Here is a 20,962-nt window from a genome sequence, read left to right on the forward strand (position 1 = left end):
AAACAATTAGCAGCCTTTTTAAAGGCTATTCAGGCATATCTTTAGCTAAAAATATGAAAATCTAGTGAATGAGCCCCTTTAAAAACCCAGTTGGAAATGAGCTACAGCAGCCAGTGTGACTGAGTTACCTCCTGTGGTCTGTGACAGCTATCGCCTATAGCACTGCTGTATTACCCATGCTGTCATTGGCGTGCTGTATATTTATCTACATGCTGTTGCCGGACCATAAGACTACTCTTGGAGGAAAAGACACGTTTTACATTCGGATGCCATCCATTTCTATATGTATCTGTCAGTATTTATCTTTGTATGTCTTCCTCAGGAGCCCATTCGGCTGACAACATGCACTATTACCGGTACAGCACGGCGGAGGTTAGCTGCTGCTACAAGTACCTTCTCTTCAGCTACAATATCATATTTTGGGTGAGTTATAAACTGTACTCTATAGCCAAAGACATTTATAAATAACTACATTTGTAATGTGATATTCATAGTGTCTGCGATTATCTAAGAAGAATGTATGTGGGACAGTGAAAATGCGGAATAATAGAAAGTGACAATGTCTGATCTCTGCTTCTTTTCCCTCCTCAGCTCTCTGGCATGGTACTGCTGGGAATTGGGCTTTGGGCTTGGAGTGAAAAAGTAAGTGTGTTTGTATTGTTTTTGACATTTATTAATAGATGAGAACAAATAAACCAGTTTTATCCGCTTCGCAATAGAAATTGCCGGTGAAACTGAATACGACCACATGCATGTACATGGTAGTGAAACCTGGCAGTATGGACTGACACGTTATCCCCAGAACCTGGTCTATAAGTTTCTCATCTCTGTCAAGTCAGTTTTCCCTAGTCTGTGCTGATGAGATCCAACCAGATCGAAACAGCACTGTTCACATATGGGAATCTGTTCCTTTTGGAATAGATATACTGGTTTGGCTAAACCTCGCATCATAGCATTAGGCTTGTTGAAAAAGTCATGGATGATGTTTAAGAGGGCGGCAAGCAGAGACACCGTTTTCCTATCTACATCTTGGAAAACAGATTTGCATATTTTTCCCATAATCCCCCCAGTGGAGCAAAAATGGCTTTGTAAGTCTCCATACGCCTGTAAAGGTGCTCTCTCCTTAAGGAGTGATATCCTCCCCAGAACTTTACGGAATGAGCATGGATGGTATAGCGGACAATTATGTGACACGGGCAAAGTTTTTGCAGCCTAGAAATGATAGGGTGGAAGGAAGGAAGACACCCCCGAAAATAAAGAGAGTACTAGATCAAAAAATAAACATAACGTTTCGGTCATATTGGACCTTCATCAGATCGGATCTAGAAGAGAAATGACGACAATATAAATATAACTAGAGTAAAAAATAAAAAATGCTATACACAGTATGGCACATAAATGGGCGTAATGACCAAGTGAATGGACAATAAGATAAAAAAAAGGGGGAAAAATTGTGAAACATAAGGGCCAAAGGTGGATAAAGATAAGGGGATTAGCAGGAAGTAACAGAAAAACAACTGAAGAAACCAAAATATAGATGGAGGATGAAACAGGAGTAAGCACAGAAATAGAGCAGCTGTCCCAGTAGAAGAGAGAAGTAACAGGGAAGGGGGGGAGAAAACAGGCAATGTGAGACGGCAGGAGAGTGGTGTAACACACCTGGAGTGAGAGTAGAGATAGCGGATACCTGGTAACAGGGGAGACCACCACCTACCTAGTATGGAAAGCAGAGTACGCAGCAGGGTCATGGCATGCTGGGAGGTAGAGCCAGAGGGGTATAAATATGTCAGGATGGCGAGCGGAGCCAGTGAGAGCGGTGTTCGGGAGCCACGCCGCCCCCCGGCCCGACGGCGCGCTAATGCCGCGGAACCGGAAGTGGCGCGGCCGGAAGTGCCCATGCGTGTCACCGATGCGTTCCACCGGCGACGCGCATGCGCACTCATGACCATGCGCGTAACTGAACAGGGAATAGCGAGACAGGTGAAGAAAAGTTAGAGAAAAGCAGGGACGCTAGAAAGAAGAGGAAGAAACATGTATATAAGAGAGTGAGAGAATGAGGAAAACAGAAAGATCAAAGAAGAGAGGGAGTGTATATAAAGAAGAGGGGTGGGAAGAAAATGGAGAGATATGGTAAGAGCTAAGGTGAATAAAGCAGATGGATAAATAAAAGAGATATACATATAAAGAGGGAGAAAAGAGGGGAGAAAGCCCAAGAACATCCCAAAAACGGGGTCACAAAGAGAGGGGGAGAGAAGTGGAGAACAATAAGGAGGAGGAAGGGGAAGGAAGGGAAGGGAGGTACTATACGATGCCAAGGGGAGCTAGCTTATGCTAATGTATATCTATACTATACCAAGGGGTGACTTGTGAATGTTCATTTCATCTGTAAAAAAATGGAGAAAATATGCATTAATGAACTGTCAACATGAGAGCATACTTAGAAAATACATCAGCCGGCGAGGAACCTAAAGAGGAAAAAATAATATGGTGAAAAAATAAGAGCAAAAATTATATAGCAAAATAAAAAATTGCTGAAAGGCAGACAAGTAAAAGAAAAAGAACAAGAACAACGACAAAAGAAAAAACACTACAATCTTCTTGAGGTGCTGGTACACAGACGTCCTTATGTCCCAACGGTAGTTCAACAACTGTAGTAGGGTTGTGTCATCCGTGTCAGTAGGAATATGTCCTATCATAGGCCCGATTGAGCCCCAGGGGTTCGATGGTATTCAAAGTGTGAATCCAGAAGGATTCCCTTTGTTTAAGTCTGGCTATGCGGTTACCTCCCCTTCGGGACACAGGAACGTGTTCGATTACTTGAAATCTTAACTGTGACACGTTGTGTCTGGCTTTGCTGAAATGCGATGGAACTGGTAGGGCATCAACATGGTTCCGTATTGTAGATTTGTGTTTGGAGAACCGATCTCGAATATGTTGGGTGGTTTCCCCCACATACAATAATCTGCAAGGGCATTTAAGTAAATACACCACAAACGCTGAATCACATGTAAAGAAGTCATGGATGGGGAAACGATGACCTGTGTGAGGATGAAGGAAATGGTCCCCACGGATGACAGCAGAGCACTGTATACAGTGCAGGCACGGGAAAGTGCCCCGCTTAGGAGTAGCCAAAAATGTTTGTCTAGGTATTTTGTTGATACTACCGAAGTCGGCCTTGACTAAAGTGTCTCTCAGATTTTTCTCCCTCTTATAACTCACAAGAGGGGGATGTGAAAATTCTTCAATTGTGGGAAAAGCCCTATGTAGAAGGGACCAATGCTTACGGACTATGCCATTGATTTTATTGGACAATAAAATCGCTATATCGCTATATCGATGACATCTTTTGCGTCTGGAATGGATCCCTTGCATCTCTACTCTCTTTCCATAATGTACTTAATGGCATTTATCCTGAACTTCAATTCACTATCCATCACGATCCGTCTAAACTAAATTTCCTGGATACTTGGGTGTTGAAAGACACGTTGGGTCATATCAGTTATGATTTGTACACTAAACCCACGGACAGAAATAGCCTGCTGGCCTATTCTAGCAACCACCCACCTAATACTAGGAACTCGCTACCCATATCACAATACAAGAGGGTACGGCGGATTGTAACTGATCCTGCTATCCAGACTTCACGTCTCGATGAAATGACACAACGGTTCAGAGAGAGGGGATACCCCAGTCCGGTCCTCCGCAAAGCCCTCATACATGAATCTCAGAGGCCAATGAGTGACCCTGGACTATCAAGACCTAAGCAAATCCCTTTTGTCCAAAAATATCATCCCTTGTCCAATAAAATCAATGGCATAGTCCGTAAGCATTGGTCCCTTCTACATAGGGCTTTTCCCACAATTGAAGAATTTTCACATCCCCCTCTTGTGAGTTATAAGAGGGAGAAAAATCTGAGAGACACTTTAGTCAAGGCCGACTTCGGTAGTATCAACAAAATACCTAGACAAACATTTTTGGCTACTCCTAAGCGGGGCACTTTCCCGTGCCTGCACTGTATACAGTGCTCTGCTGTCATCCGTGGGGACCATTTCCTTCATCCTCACACAGGTCATCGTTTCCCCATCCATGACTTCTTTACATGTGATTCAGCGTTTGTGGTGTATTTACTTAAATGCCCTTGCAGATTATTGTATGTGGGGGAAACCACCCAACATATTCGAGATCGGTTCTCCAAACACAAATCTACAATACGGAACCATGTTGATGCCCTACCAGTTCCATCGCATTTCAGCAAAGCCAGACACAACGTGTCACAGTTAAGATTTCAAGTAATCGAACACGTTCCTGTGTCCCGAAGGGGAGGTAACCGCATAGCCAGACTTAAACAAAGGGAATCCTTCTGGATTCACACTTTGAATACCATCGAACCCCTGGGGCTCAATCGGGCCTATGATAGGACATATTCCTACTGACACGGATGACACAACCCTACTACAGTTGTTGAACTACCGTTGGGACATAAGGACGTCTGTGTACCAGCACCTCAAGAAGATTGTAGTGTTTTTTCTTTTGTCGTTGTTCTTGTTCTTTTTCTTTTACTTGTCTGCCTTTCAGCAATTTTTTATTTTGCTATATAATTTTTGCTCTTATTTTTTCACCATATTATTTTTTCCTCTTTAGGTTCCTCGCCGGCTGATGTATTTTCTAAGTATGCTCTCATGTTGACAGTTCATTAATGCATATTTTCTCCATTTTTTTACAGATGAAATGAACATTCACAAGTCACCCCTTGGTATAGTATAGATATACATTAGCATAAGCTAGCTCCCCTTGGCATCGTATAGTACCTCCCTTCCCTTCCTTCCCCTTCCTCCTCCTTATTGTTCTCCACTTCTCTCCCCCTCTCTTTGTGACCCCGTTTTTGGGATGTTCTTGGGCTTTCTCCCCTCTTTTCTCCCTCTTTATATGTATATCTCTTTTATTTATCCATCTGCTTTATTCACCTTAGCTCTTACCATATCTCTCCATTTTCTTCCCACCCCTCTTCTTTATATACACTCCCTCTCTTCTTTGATCTTTCTGTTTTCCTCATTCTCTCACTCTCTTATATACATGTTTCTTCCTCTTCTTTCTAGCGTCCCTGCTTTTCTCTAACTTTTCTTCACCTGTCTCGCTATTCCCTGTTCAGTTACGCGCATGGTCATGAGTGCGCATGCGCGTCGCCGGTGGAACGCATCGGTGACACGCATGGGCACTTCCGGCCGCGCCACTTCCGGTTCCGCGGCATTAGCGCGCCGTCGGGCCGGGGGGCGGCGTGGCTCCCGAACGCCGCTCTCACTGGCTCCGCTCGCCATCCTGACATATTTATACCCCTCTGGCTCTACCTCCCAGCATGCCATGACCCTGCTGCGTACTCTGCTTTCCATACTAGGTAGGTGGTGGTCTCCCCTGTTACCAGGTATCCGCTATCTCTACTCTCACTCCAGGTGTGTTACACCACTCTCCTGCCGTCTCACATTGCCTGTTTTCTTCCCCCCTTCCCTGTTACTTCTCTCTTCTACTGGGACAGCTGCTCTATTTCTGTGCTTACTCCTGTTTCATCCTCCATCTATATTTTGGTTTTTTCAGTTGTTTTTCTGTTACTTCCTGCTATTCCCCTTATCTTTATCCACCTTTGGCCCTTATGTTTCACAATTTTTCCCCCTTTTTTTATCTTATTGTCCATTCACTTGGTCATTACGCCCATTTATGTGCCATACTGTGTATAGCATTTTTTATTTTTTACTCTAGTTATATTTATATTGTCGTCATTTCTCTTCTAGATCCGATCTGATGAAGGTCCAATATGACTGAAACATTATGATTATTTTTTGATTTTAATGTACTAAAAATAATAAATTTGTTTCACCCTTTCACCTATTTGCGGTGTGCAGCAGCATTTTGTTTACGCTGTATACGAGTCGCAGGACTCTCTGACTGCTAGCACCCATATTCTCTTAAGCTATTCAGTGTGCGGTTCCTCTGATATCTGTATACCCCCGAAAATAAGACAGGTCCTATATTTAGGACGACAATTTAATATAAGACACTGTCTTATTTTCGGGGAAACACGGTATGTATTGTAAAAACACCTAACAGACCACAGTGTACGCTCATGGACCTTACACAAGCTGTCAATTTCTCAAATGTAATGCTTTTGGTGTAAATCTGCTACCAAATGAGTGAGTACAAAAGGTGTATTGTCCCAGAATCGCGTCACTTAGATGACGGCAAACACAACTCTACTTTTTTATATCACATTGTACACTGGAACAAATGATATTACGATACAGCGAAATATTACAATACAGCACCCATCGTGTCCAAAACCTGCACCCCCATCCGCATATTAAATTGTCTGAGGGTAGACTGTGCCCCCTCCCCCATAACACGGTAACAATGTCAATTTATTTCTCTGAAATCCTTCCCTTGCCGAGGATGTGCATAGACTTATTTCTTACCATTGTCTTGGAGACCTTGAGGAAGTGGTTTATTGTTTCGTTACATTATATAGATGTTCTTGAAGTGAGAGTTCATACACAAGATATAGTGTAGGATTTTTTTTATTTTTTTTTTGCATTTCTAGCCTAATATTTAGCTTTGCAGAAATGTCTCCACAAAAAAAAGTCAATATCGAAAACTAGTGTGCTGAAATTTGGTGGATAAGGCCGACCTTCATCCTAGTTTAGTTTTCATCTTATTTCATGTGCATTTTGTAGTCACAACTAGGAATGGATCCAGAAATGAGATAAAAAAAACCTCTTAAACCTTTAAGCATATGTTTCCCTAACTCCGGTTCTGATGAGCTGTGGGAGAGCTGAGTGTTGCGATGTATCGTGAGGCTCACACGGCGTTACTGGAGGTTATTTTGAGACCTGTTTCTTGGTCAGAATCTCCCTCCTGTTGTTTTCAGGACTCTGAGAAAGAATCGTTCTGCTTACGAAATATCACAAAACAGTTTAAGAGCCCGTGCACACAACTATGTGCTAGAACAGTGGGCTAGCCAGGTTTTTCCCATTCATTTCTAAGGGCCCATGCCCGCGACTGTGTCTTTCATGCTTCCATGTACAGGCCGACAGTCTGTTTCGCAAAACTCACGACAGGTTCTATTCCTGTCCAGTTTTGCAGCTGTGCTTACTGGCTCCAGTGAATGCACGTCCAGTACATGGGTGGCACACAGAAGACATCCGTGTGTTGCCCGTGCCATTCAGGCACAGCCGACGTCACATACAGGGTCATATGCATGATGCTTAAAGGGATCCTATCATTAAAATGAAATTTTTTCTGATAACATGTAGGAATGGCCTTAAGAAAAGCTATTCTTCTCCTACCTTTAGATGTCTTCTCTGCGCCGCCATTTGGTAGAAACCCCGTTTTTTGTCGGTATGCAAATGAGTTCCCTTGCAGCACTTGGGGCGGCCCCCAGTGCTCAAACAGCACTGGGGGTGTCCCCATTGCTGCAAGAGAACTCTCCAGCGCCGCCTCCATCTTCTTCTGGAACGTCCTCTTCACACGTCTTTTTCTGGCATGGGCAGTCAAACTTCTAGGCTTCAGGCCTAGGGCAGAGCCGACTGCGCTTGCCGACAGGCCACAAGAAAATGGCCATTTACTCATTGTGTAATCAGCCACTTTTCTTGTGGCCGCATGGCATGTGCAGTCAACTCTGCCTGAGGCCTAGAAGTTTGAAGCCAGCGCCAGATGAAGATGTGGGGAGAGGCCATTCCAGAAGAAGATGGAGGCGTCGCTGTAGAGTTCTCTCGCAGCATTGGGGACGCCCCCGATGCTGTTTGAGTGCTGGGGCCCGCCCCCAGTGCTGCGGGAGAACTCATTTGCATACTGAAGAAAAATAGGATTTTTCAACTGAACGGTGGCGCGCAGAAGACATCTAAAGGTAGGAGAAGAATAGCCTTTCTTAAGGCTATTCCTACGTGCTATCGAGAAAAAAATGTTGTTTTAATGATAGGATCCCTTTAACCCACATGATTTTGTTCACACCAGTTATATTGGTTCTTTTACCACAATAGTCAGAAGGTTTCACCTTCAGTTTTGTTATGAATGAGCACGTCTGAACCGAAACTACTATTATACTCTGGGGACTCTTCAGACCCCACAGAATAATAAGCAGAGGCCTCGGAGAGGTGGTCAAAAGATTGGTTGTTTCTCATTGGTCGATACAAATGTATATGTTGTACTGTTTGCTATAACGTGACTACCTTGTATTTTTCAGGGAATCTTGTCTGATATAACAAAAGTGACCCGACTTCATGGTTTTGACCCTGTGTGGTTGGTCCTGGTGGTTGGGGTCATCATGTTTACCCTTGGCTTTGCCGGATGCGTTGGAGCTTTGAGAGAAAACATTTGCCTTTTGAAATTCGTAAGTGACTCGGCAGGAATTTAGCCATTTTGTCATTGATTTGTGGGGATTTATGGATTCAATCACTGTTTAGACAGAAATGAAATTATTAGCGTATCCTCTCTGTCTTCATGAATAGTACGATTGATTATATCTTCTTAGGGCTAGTTCACACAGGGCACGGGATGGTGTATTTTGGTCCTGAATTTGACGCAGGAAGCCGCGTCAGAATGGGACAAAAAATGCGACAGTTGCGGCTTCCTGCTCCGGAGCAGGCCAAAATGAATGGGCCTAGCCCGGAGGGTGCTGCCGCGAGGCGGACGCTGGGGCTGAATCAGCCGTGGAATCCGCCTGAAGAAAGGGCAGCTCACTCGAAAAGGCAGCTAGCAGTCTGCATAGACCTCTATTATGAGGGGGCGGATTCTGAGGTGGATTCTGCCCCATGTGAACCTGTGAGAAATAGGATAACTCTAATGGCTCTTCTTGTGTCTGTTTTTACAGTTCTGTGGTGCCATTGTGCTGATCTTTTTTATGGAGCTAGCCGTTGCCGTGCTGGCTTTCCTCTTCCAAGACTGGGTGAGAGACCGAGCTAAGGAATTCTTTGAGAACAACATAAGGGCTTATCGAGATGATATTGACCTGCAGAACCTCATCGACTCCATTCAAAAAGCGGTAACCACCACCAACCACCGTTTGGTTTCTTACACGTCTTTTGGATTTATGTTTTCTTTGTTTTACATGTACCTGTACTTGTGTGTTTCTCTAACAGAACCATTGTTGTGGTGCTCAAGGACCGGATGACTGGGATCTGAATGAGTATTTTAACTGCACTGGTGGAAACCTCAGTCGAGAGAAATGCGGAGTGCCATTCTCTTGCTGTTTAGCAGACCCCGCTGTAAGTTTCTTCTTCGATTTAGGGGAACATGTGAAAATTAAAGAGCAGCTATTTTTTTTCCCCCTGCTAAGGGCTTGTTCACACGCGGCAAGAGGGGGCAGATTTTGGCACTGAATTCACATTATTATACTCTGAGGTCCCAATGGAGGTGATCAAACATAAGAAATGTTACTCACCTCTCTTGCGCTCCGGAGCAACACCCTGCTTCTGCCTGACGTAAGAGACTGCTGATAGGGCTTTAGGGGGTCACGTCGGCGCCATTACGCATAATGACATTGACTGGACCCCTGAGACCCAATCAGTGGTCGCTGACGTCAGGCAGAACGCCAAAGAGAACAGAAAGCCACTCTGGACAGCAGTAGAGGTGAGTTATATTGTTTTTTTTAAATGTTTTTTATGTTTGCCTCTCTTTGCCCTCCACTTATTATACTCTGGTGTCTGAAGAGACAGTAAATTAGTAGCTGACCTCTGACCTCTATCTATATTCTATAAACCAAGCCCAATAAAGTATTCCAAAATGTTAAAAACCACACACATATCAATCATCCCCAATCCCAATGCATTTCCTCAATACTATTGGGTCACCCAGTGATAGATAAGATCATAAATTGTGCTTGATAGGTGTTAGAAATCAATTCCATACATGGGCTACTATGATAAAATAACTCCTAGAACTCACAACACCTATTTGATAGATATGATCAGAGAAGAGGGATCCATATGTAGATAAATGACCATTCTCCTGAGGAGTCCCGTCTTTGAGTATTCAGGATTTCACATCAAAAGTCCAGAAAAGTATCAGAGGTAGCAAGATCTCAGAAGACCGGACCTTAGGACCGTGTTCATATATCTGCCTATGTATCTCTCCTATTAATAAAAGTTACGTTTTCTATAATGTATTACATGTTAAGTTATAGCACGCTGCATCTGCATATCATTGCTAAATCATTTTTTTTTATTAATTTGTTTTTCTTTTTTTTTTTTTTTAGCAAAGCGTTGTGAATACTCAATGTGGCTATGATGTCCGTAAGAAGGTATGTGACTTGTATTAAAATTCGGTTTGATAGGAAATGCTTCAATTGGACCTTTGTGTTTTTGAGTAGGTGAAAATTGATAAATAGTATGCATTACTAAAGGTGTATGTCTGAGATGAGGCTTGTTATCCTGATCTAGAGTTGGAAACGGCATAGATCAACAGTGTCCATCTAAAATGGGAATAACTCTTGAACCCCTTTATGGACCCGCAATAATTGGGTCTTAAAGGTGTATTCCCATCTCAAGGAGCATATTGAGCTAACCAAAGTGTTTTACCCAATACATTGATTTATCCTGTCTAATACAACCAAATGTCTTCTCTGTGTTTACAGCTGTTTGCCTAGGTTATATTCCTGTTCTCAGGTCTGGACAATAACTCAGTCCATGCTTCCTGACATACGTATTCTCTTCTCTCTCTCTGTCTGTGCATATTGTCTATGCATTTCAGTTTTTGAGCCCTATTAAGGACTACTAAAGTTTCTTGAGCATCTCTGTTATCTATCGGAGGTTGTAAATCTAGAGATAACGGTGCAGTTTGGTACAAGGAGGAGCTTTATGTTAATGAGCTAAAAACCAGGAAGTGGAGGGAAGATGAAGACAGGAGGACGGTGCCGTGTTACAAAGGCCATTACTTGTTAAGGTCTTAAAGGGATTCTATCATTAAAATCACATTTTTTTTTCCGATCACACGTAGGAATAGCCTTAAGGAAGGCTATTCTTCTCCTACCTTTACATGTCTTCTCTGTGCCGCCGTTTGGTAGAAATCCCGATTTTCGTCTGTATGTAAATGAGTTCTCTCGCAGCACTGGGGGTGGACCCCGGTGCTTAAACAGCACTGGGGGCGTCCCCAATGCTGGGCGAGAACTCTTTACCACCGCCTCCATCTTCTTCAGGAACAGCCTCTTCACGCGTCTTATTCCAGAGCTGGATTCAAACTTCTACACATGCGCAGTCTGCTCTTCCATCGGGACTCGGGCGTGGCCATTTTTTTTTTTTTTGTAGCCGCTTACCCCAACTTACTGTGTAAGTGGCCACAAGAAAATAGCTGCGTACACCAGGTGGACATGCGCAGTCAGCTCTCCCCGAGGCCCAACGGCAGAGCTGACTGCGCATGTGTAGAAGTCTGAACCCAGCTCCGGAAGAAGACTCACAGAGAGGCTGTTCCAGAAGAAGATGGAGGCGGCGCTGGAGATTTCTCTCACAGCATTGGGGATGCCCCCAGTGCTGCGAGAGAACTCATTTGTATACAGACAAAAATGGGGATTTCTACCAAACGGCGGTGCAGAGAAGACCTCTAAAGGTAGGAGAAGAATAGCCTTTCTTAAGGCTATTCCTACGTGTGATCGACAAAAAATGTGATTTTTAATGATAGAATCCCTTTAATTTTTGCAGGACAAAGTGTATTTCATAATGGCTTGAACAAGTGGTCTTGAGTTTGCATGTCCCATAGACTGAAATACTGATATTGCTGTGTACCTTTTGAGGCCTGCCATGCGCTCCATACAACACACCCCAGTTTTTGTGATTGGTGGGTAGAGATGAGCGAGTAGTATTTGATCAAATACCTCGCTCCAATAGGAATGCATGTAAGCGGCTGAACACCAAGGGGTTAAGCGCATCAAATATTCACTGCGCTTAACCCCTTGGTGTTTGGCCGCTTACACGCATTCCTATGGGAGAGAGGTATTTGATCAAATACTACTCGCTCATCTCTATTGGTGGGCCCCACCAATCTGCAGAAAGTGTTAAGAAAATGATTGCAGATATTTTGTTAGGACCGACTTCTGGGTTGTCTCTTTTGCTCACCATAACCTTGTCGTCGGACCTGTAACTGATTTATAATATTTAATGGCTGCTCCAGTCTTGAAATCTTTCCATACGGTGACTTATTGATGAGACTCGCCCATGTAGTCATTGCTCACAGTAACAACAAGCCTATGAATCATTTCCTGCTTCTCCTTCGGCTTCTTGTAAGATAAGCTCAATGTGACCTTTTTGTTTCTGTTTCGTTGCTGCTCAGAATTAGACAATCGTCCCTTAACACTGTTCTCTGTCTAGAGACCTATCATAAGATAAGTGAGGCTGCGATTCCCAGCAGTTACAAGAATAAAGAGACTCTATCCCTCTAGAGAGGTCTCTACTCCTCAAGATGACATCAGCTTCTCGAGGAGGCCAACAATGTGTCTCATGGGAGAGATAGAATGGTGCTGAGGATTCACAGCCCACTTTGTGTCAGCGATCTGAGCAGATCCTATTGCCTGGACTGCACCATTGAAAATGTGTTAGATTTCCTTAAGATTCCTGCATAGGCCACTTGTTCTGTTTTGGAATGATAAATGTGTAATTGAAGATTTTTTTTTTACTTTTTTTTTTGTTTTTTCAGTCCGCTAGTGAGAGAGCTTCAGTAACTCACGTGAAGGGTTGTATATCGGCTTTGGAGGCATGGCTACCTAGAAATATATACATCGTGGCCGGTGCTTTTCTGGTGATATCTATTTTACAGGTGGGTGTATGTGTCTATGTATATTTATGTTATGTGATCAACTTCTGTTGTGCAAATGTTTTTTAATAAGTGTATAGGTTACGAAATGCATTCTGTATGGTCACGGAATGGTACGAGAGGGACCAGAAATAAAAGGAGTAACTTTAACCCCTTCCCGACATGCGCCGTAATAGTACGGCGCGTGTCGGGTCTGTAACTATGGCGACCGCCCGGGAGCCGGGGCGGCCGTCATAGCCGCCGGGTGTCTACTGCTTTAAGCAGTAGACAACCGGCTCTAATGCCTCCGATCGGTCCCCGGACCGATCGGAGGCATTAACCCCTCCGGCGCTGCTGTCAAAGGCGCCGGAGGCGCCATCTTCCCGGCGGCGCATGGGCGCCGCCATTTTGGCAAGGATCGCCGGCTCCTGGAGCATGCTCCAGGGCCGACCCCCCGTTGCCATGACAGCCGGGAGCCTTGTTAAGGGCTCCCAGCCAGTCTGCAAATTCTCTCTTTTGCAGGCTGGTGTATACAGCCTGCAAAAGAGATGATGATTTTTTGCAATGCATTAGCATTGTAATGCATTGCATTAGTGATCAGACCCCCTGGGGTTCAACACCCCTAGGGGGTCTAATAAATGCAAAAAAAAAATAAAAAAAAAAGTAAAAAAAAATATAAAAAAATATAAAAAGTATTAAAAGTTCAAATCACCCCCCTTTCCCTAGAACACATATAAAAGTAGTTAAAAACTGTGAAACATATACATGTTAGGTATCCCCGCGTCCGAAATCGCCCGCTCTACAAATCTATAAAATATTTTTCCTGTTCGGTAAACGCCGTAGCAGGAAAAATAGTCAAAAGTGCCAAACTGCCGTTTTTTTCACTGTTTTAATTCTGATAAAAATTTGAATAAAAAGTGATCAAAGCAATAACATTTCCCGAAAATGGTAGAACTAAAAAGTACACCCGGCCCCGCAAAAAAAGACGCCCTATGCATCCCCGTACACCTATGTATAAAAAAGTTACGGCCGTCGGAATATGGCGACTTTTAGAAAAAAAATTTTTTAACACCGTTTTGGAATTTTTTTTAGGGGTCAAAATGTAAATAAAACCATATAAATTTGGTATCCCTGGAACCGTACCGAAACACAGAATACAGGGGACATGTCATTTCGGCTGCACAGTGAACGCCGTAAAACCAAAGCCCGTAAGAAAGTCGCAGAAATGCATTTTTTCTTCAAATCCACCCGATTCTGAATTTTTTTCCTGCTTCCCAGTACATAATACAGAATAATTAATGGTGGCATCATGAAGAAAAAATTGTCCCGCAAAAATTAAGACCTCATATGACTCTGGGAGCGGAGAAATAAAAAAGTTATGGGGTTTAGAAGGAGGGGAGTCAAAAACGAAAATCAAAAAATGCCATCGGCGGGAAGGGGTTAAGGCTAAGACCCCCTGTAGCGAGCCGCAGCGGAAACGCATGCGGTGTTTCACAGAACACCATAATATTGTCACTACTGTTTTGAGGCATTTTTTCAGTTTTTACTGTACTGTTTACATCACAAACACCACCCTATTGACCGAACCATTCTACCTCCAACTACCATCTTTACACACCCAGTCCTCGTCCTGTTCTGCCTCGTAGTCTTGAAATAGTGAAGGACATGTGACACAGTTGCACTGGTAGCTTATGGCTGAGCCCTGGTGATGTAATCTTAAAGGGATTCTATCATTAAAATCACATTTTTTTTGTCAATCACACGTAGGAAAAGCCTTAAGAAAGGCTATTCTTCTCCTACCTTTAGATGATGACATCCCGGTTTTCTTCGGTATGCAAATGAGTTCTCTTGCTGCACTGGGGGCGGTCCTCAGCACTCAAACAGCATTGGGGGCATCCCCAATGCTGCAAGAGATCTCTCCAGCGTCGCCTCCATCTTCTTCAGGAACGGCCTCTCTTCGTGTCTTCTTCTGGAGCTAGGTTCAAACTTCTAGGCCTCGGGCAGAGTCAATTGCACATGCCCACAGGCCACAAGATAATGGGCGCTTACAAAGCTGTGGCTTGTGGGCATGAGCAGTCAGCTCTGCCCAAGGCCCGAGGCCTAGAAATTTGAACCCAGTTCTGGAAGAAGACACGCAGAGAGGCCGTCCCTGGAGAAGATGAAGACATTGCTAGAGAGTTCTCTTGCAGCATTGGGGACGCCCCCAGTGCTGTTTGAGCGCTGGGGACCACCCCAAGTGGTGTGAGAGAACTCATTTGCATACTGACGAAAACTGGGATTTCTATCGAACGGTGGCATGGAGAAGACATCTAAAGGTAGGAGAAGAATGGCCTTTCTTAAGGCTATTCGTACGTGTTAGTCACCAAAAATAGCTTTTTAATGATAGGATCCCTTTAAGTGGGGATCCAAGGACCAGAGCCCCTACTTATTAGCTTTGTGAAATGGCGACCATACAAGCCCCTTTTCATTATTTACATTGCACTTAGTGTTTTCTAATAACAGCCTTGTCTACGCTGCCCCTTCCAAAGGTCGATCAGCACAGGCCCCGTGTATCAGACCTCCACTGATCATCAATTGTGCAACATCTTTTAATGGGAACCTGTCATGAGGGATTTACGTTTTGCTCCCCGCCACCTGTCTATAAACGTTGTCATGTTCCGAGCTTGGTCTATGGCCTTTGTGCTGTGATTTCAAGTACTGAGGACATGACTATTCCATCTGGTCATTTACATATGTATTGAAACTTGATTTCTTCCATTTATCCGCTGGCGCTCCAGTTTGACAATAGCTTGCCTGTTAAGCTGTGTAAGAGCACTATAAACGGGTGGTGGGAGTATTAAAGGTTAATTCTCAGTGGTGTGTAGTTAAAGTTTGCTATGACTGTGTAAACACTGCAGAACACCATTTTCCTGTCAGCTGGGATTAGTACAAATGCATGACATTAAGGGCTAGTTCACACGGGGCAAAATGGTCAGGATTTTGACGCAGAATCTGCGTCAAAAATCCTGCCGCCTCCTATTGAAATCAATTGGATCCGGTCATTTCCTTTTTCACAAACCACTCACGGAAAAAAGTAGCGAGCTGCCCTTTCTTCAGGCAGATTCCGCGGCGTCTGCCTCGCGACACCACCATCCGGACTAGGCCCATTCATTTGGGCCTAATCCGCAGGGTAAAGCCGCAACGGGATGTCAGTGCACTGCACCGGCATCCCGTCGCGGCATCCGTGACAATGTGTTCACGCAGAACACCGTGTGAACTAGCACTAAAGGGGGGTGTCCTGGATATACTCATAATTAACCCCTAAATTAATCTCCTTTCCCCTACCTAACTTCTAATTTACATCAGTTAAAAAAAATTCCGTTTTACTGCTTCCGAAACGGAACGTCTCCATAACTCTTCCCCTTCCCTTTTCCCCTGCAATACTTACCAGTAGAGATGAGCGAAGACTATTCGAAACGGCCGTTTCAAATAGCACGCATCCATAGGAATGAATGGAAGCGGCTGCAGCCGGCACGCAGGGAGTTAAGCGGCCGGCCGCTGGCAAAGTATGTGTGCCAGCAGCCTCCATTCATTCATATGGGTGCGTGCTATTCGAATAGTGTTTGCTCATCTCTACTTACCAGCTTTCCTATGTCCGTGATATGGCTCCTCTCCCTCTCCCTCTCCCTGTCTTCCACAGCGGAATAGCTTAGCCTGGGAGAGTGGGAGGAGCCAGTAATGGGCAGGATTACTAGTCAGTGAGTGTGAGGGGCTAGGCTTTGCGAGCTAGTATGGGGAGGAGGGGCTAGGCTAATGAGCTGGAAGGTTTTGTAAAGGAGTGAGAGAGGCTCCTGGGAAAAAGAAGCGAGATGCCTGAAGACACTCCCGACTAAGCTCATTCATTGGGCCTAATCCGGAGCGGAGTGCGCAGCTGGATGCCGGTGTAGTGCACCGCCTTTCAGTTGCAGCTACCCAGCTTTTAGACTGGATCCTGAGGCAGCCTCCGCCTCAGGTTCTGGTGCAAAAAACCCTGTCTGAACTTACCCTTAACCTTTCATTAGAAAACGAGAAACCCCTACAAAACTTTAGCTCTAGAGTGATCACCAGACAGTCTGCTGAATATAAAGCGTTTTCCATGGGTCATTGCTGTTTGGTCAATCACGTAATGTTGTTCCTGTAGCAGCATGGGGTTAAATTTCTCATGAGACCAACTCAGTGCAATATTTCAACTTGCAAACAAAGCCCCTAACCGATTGCAATTCACATTAAAACCATTGGGTATAAAAGATTATCGCGGAATCATGTTGTTTTTTAAAGCTGGTCATCTCGCGTCACAAAGGATGCAACAACCCAAGAACACAGGTTAGGAACGACTGGCCTTTAGTGATACAAGGAATCCATTGTTTTTCACTTTTTAACTTCCCATTAGGTTCCAAAGTTTGGATAACGTGTGTGACCTATGTAACCTATTTCTATTCTCCATACAGATTTTTGGCATTTACCTGGCTCGGACACTTATGTCTGACATCGAAGCAGTAAAGGCCGGATTTCGATTTTAAGGTCCCGTCTGCTAAATTGGAAGCGACTCCTACTCTTGTAGACCGATATTATCCACTGGAGACTCTGAGCCAACACCCTTGTGGTCCTGCATCTTAGAAGCAAAGGATTGGAACGCGTAAAGAGGACAACTATATAAACATCCATGGAGTGTTACAGCTTTCTGTTACCCTATAGCTGACCCTCCTGCCCCCTGTGTAGTATAACTTATCTTCTCTTATCTATTGAGTGAACCAAGCTGAATCCATTCCTAAACGTTTCTTGGTGTGAGGCCGTTTCTTTGCAGGACACACTATGGGCTTAGCTCTGGTTTGTACATTGACTGTGATACGTTGTTGTTGGACTATAACCACTGCCATATTTAGGGGACCTCTGTCACCTTGTATAGGGTATACTGAGTACATTTCTTCTTTACTGCTGGTCTTAAGCCGTCTCTCTCGATTTTCACAATGGCTGCTCCTTGCAGCTTAGAAACCAAAAGAGCATTTCAAGAGCCCTTTGCTTTGGTTTGTAAATATTCTTATAAGTGGTCTGTAGATTTCACATGGCATACTGGCGAGCGAAGTGTTCTTAATCTGTCCTGGTACATGTTATGGTGGAGAAAATAGGCATGCCTTGGATTTGGAGAAAACATTGTACACTTGGGAACTGAGTGTTGCCTAGGTGCATGCAATAGTCTTAGCACTTGTGAAGCACTGCTAGAGAATAGCATTTTTACTGTAGTATCAGGATTAGTGGTTTTTGGGGACCGATTTTTGGATAGGCCTTCAGTATTGAAGGGATCCTATCATTAAAACAATTTTTGCGGCTAACACGTAGATAAAGCTTTAAGAAGAGGCTATTTTTCTCCTACCTTTAGATGTCTTCTCCACACCGCCGTTCGGTAGAAATCCCGGTTTTTGTCGGTATGCAAATGAATTCTCTTGCAGCACTGGGGGCGGGCCTCAGCGCTCAAACGGCACTGGGGGCATCCCCAATGCTGCGAGAGAAGTCTCCAGCGCCGCCTCCATCTTCTTCAGGAATGGCCTCTTCACACGTCTTCTTCCGGTGCTGGCATCAAACTTCTAGGCCGCAGGCCTAGGGCAAAGCCGTCTGCGCATGCCCGCCAGCCACAAGAAAATGGCCGCTTACACAGTATTGTAAGCGGCCATTTCCTTGTGACTGGCAGGCATGCGCAGCCAGCCGCCCGAGGCCTAGAAGTTTGAAGCCTGCGCCGGAAGAAGATGCGTGAAGAGGCCATTCCTGAAGAAGATGGAGGTGGCGCTGGAGAGTTCTCTCGCCGCATTGGAGACACCCCCAGTGCCATTTGAGCGCTGGGGCCCGCCCTCAGTGCCGCGAGAGAACTCATTTGCATACCGACAAAAAACGGGATTTCTACCGAACGGCAACAGAAGACATCTAAAATGTAGGAGAAGAATAGCCTTTCTTAAAGCTATATCTACGTGTTAGCGACAAAAAATTGAGTTTTGATGATAGGATCCCTTTAAATCATTCCTGAGACCTCATTGATCAGCTGTTTAAAGGGGCCATGATGCTTGGGTGAGCATGCAGGTAGATGGACTAGTTCCACGGCTTCTTCAAACACCTGATCAATGGGGGTGCCATGAGGTGGATCCCTTGCCCTGTTCAGATATGTTGTGCATATTTGATCACACGCATGGCGAAACAAAGGACACCTCAGTGAACCCAACCGACCCAGTTATACATTGCAGCATATACATGCAGGGAATTCACAGTGTATATCAGTACTATTTAAGTCTTGTTAATTCTCCTATAAATGATGCAGTTGATGTAGATTTTTTATATCTGTGCACATAATTTTTTTTGTGTGGATTTTGACTGCAAACATCACCTTGGTGCGGATTTGTCTCAGATTTTAGGTTGATAAATCTGCTACAAACACATGTGCACGTAGTGTTATAAGTCATTGGGGTCTGTTGGGTTCCCTATGGCACTGATCCGTCAATGTACTGCGGTTCTAGGATGAAGGCGCGAAAAAAGCCCTTGCATAAACATGGCTGCTTCCCTCCAGAATCAACTAAACACAATCCATGACCAAGGAGAGATCTCTGTTTTTGGAAATAAACCCCCATGTTTTTATAATCCAGAGCAACCTCTAGAAAGGGAAGTTTGACTTGGGCTACGTTCACACGGGGATTCTGCGTGTCATATTCCTTCGCAGCTGGCACAGTGCACAGCATCCCATCGCGGCTTTCCGCCAAAATGAATGGGCCTAATACGGAGGGTGCTGCCGCGAGGCAGACGCCGGAGCTGAATCGGCCGCGGAATCCGCCTGAAGAAAGGGCAGCTTGTTTCTTTTTTCCGCTAGCGGTCTACATAGACCACCATTGTGAGGGGGTGGATTCTGCACCAAAATCCACCCCCTCTTGCTCTAAATAGGGGGAAAGCAACAATCCACTTTGCATTACCTATGTAACATGGCTTGTCTTCATAGTGGCAAACTGCAAAAACCTCTGTATTTCTTATAGTTAGTCACACTTCTACATAAATTTGGCAAAAAGTAGACAGGCCGTGACGACACAGAGGTTGTTTGTAGTCTGTTACCCTGGAGACAATTAGGTCGCTCCTAGAACCGTAGACATAAAAAAAGTAACTTATAATTAAAGGGGATGTCCAGGATTACAAAATTAAATGCAAAGCGTTCGGCAGGGCTAGATGCATTAATACCTACATCTTGATCTCTGTTACTGTGCTATGCCGCCTGTTATCTCTGTTTGCTTATGTACAGTGTGAATGCAGTCATAGGACCCCTATAGTCAGTGACTACTCTCAATAGTACGCTGCTGAGAGCTGTGTGCGACTGGGGCCACTCTGTATACAGTCAAAGCAGCCGAGGATACAGGTAAGCATCTATCCATTTGTATTTCCTAACCCTGCACCACTGTGTCCATTTCATTGTTTGATCCTGGACAACCCCTTTAAGATTACTTGCATATATATATTGCATACACAACACTCCATGTACCATATATACACACAGGGTTGCACATAGACTTGTACTGCTACTCATTGATTTCCACTATTGAGTCCTAGCTGAAGCCCATAAGGCTGCACATAACCGAATCTATACCCGTGTACTGCACTATGACCAATTCTCCGTATCCCTAGGCCTTCATGTCCATAAAGATTAGACATAGCAGGTAATAAAACTTCCATGGTAACCTTTTAGTTTAGCTTGCACGCCATTATTATTCACCCAGAGCACACCGCTGCCACCTTGTGGTCGCTGTAAATATTACAAGAAACAGACGTTCATCCAGATTTGTTTTTACAGGAATAGAAGCCGAATATTTTATAAGGTTCTATATTTTTCTTGACATGTTTACAATTTTCCATTTGTAGCCAATATTACCGGAGCACGAGGGATACATGTTTAGTAAAAATGTTGTTCTTTCACTTTTTGTTGTGTTTTCCTAATTTTAAGAGACTTCTTCAACACCTTGGAGAGTGTTTCCTTAGTAAAATGACTTGTTTGGTAAAAGGATGCTTCAAGTGTCTGAAACTGTTGTAAATGACATGTATCAATTTATAGGGGCTGTCCCATAGGGATAGGTTCACGCGGTGGAAATCTGGGACAAACCTCAGATTCCAGTCCTGTGGATCCAACGGCAAAAAGTGGAAGCAGAGCAGAATAGGCCTCAAA

The 20,962-nt window shown here is 44.3% G+C and overlaps 1 protein-coding gene across 1 annotated transcript in view; it reads left to right on the top strand.

The window, feature by feature from the left end:
- Positions 1-18,083, top strand: part of TSPAN14 (tetraspanin 14) — a 28,986-nt gene extending 10,903 nt beyond the window's left edge. Inside the window, exons 2-9 of the mRNA XM_075258317.1 lie at positions 323-423; positions 592-642; positions 8,228-8,374; positions 8,855-9,025; positions 9,123-9,248; positions 10,238-10,282; positions 12,667-12,786; positions 17,229-18,083. Coding sequence (XP_075114418.1) covers positions 343-423; positions 592-642; positions 8,228-8,374; positions 8,855-9,025; positions 9,123-9,248; positions 10,238-10,282; positions 12,667-12,786; positions 17,229-17,300 — 813 coding nt within the window. The 5' untranslated portion in view covers positions 323-342 and the 3' untranslated portion in view covers positions 17,301-18,083. The remainder of the gene's footprint in view (positions 1-322; positions 424-591; positions 643-8,227; positions 8,375-8,854; positions 9,026-9,122; positions 9,249-10,237; positions 10,283-12,666; positions 12,787-17,228) is intronic.
- The last annotated feature ends 2,879 nt before the right edge of the window (positions 18,084-20,962 follow it).

This window comes from Leptodactylus fuscus, chromosome 10 (assembly GCF_031893055.1).
Source record: "Leptodactylus fuscus isolate aLepFus1 chromosome 10, aLepFus1.hap2, whole genome shotgun sequence".
Taxonomy (NCBI): domain Eukaryota; kingdom Metazoa; phylum Chordata; class Amphibia; order Anura; family Leptodactylidae; genus Leptodactylus; species Leptodactylus fuscus.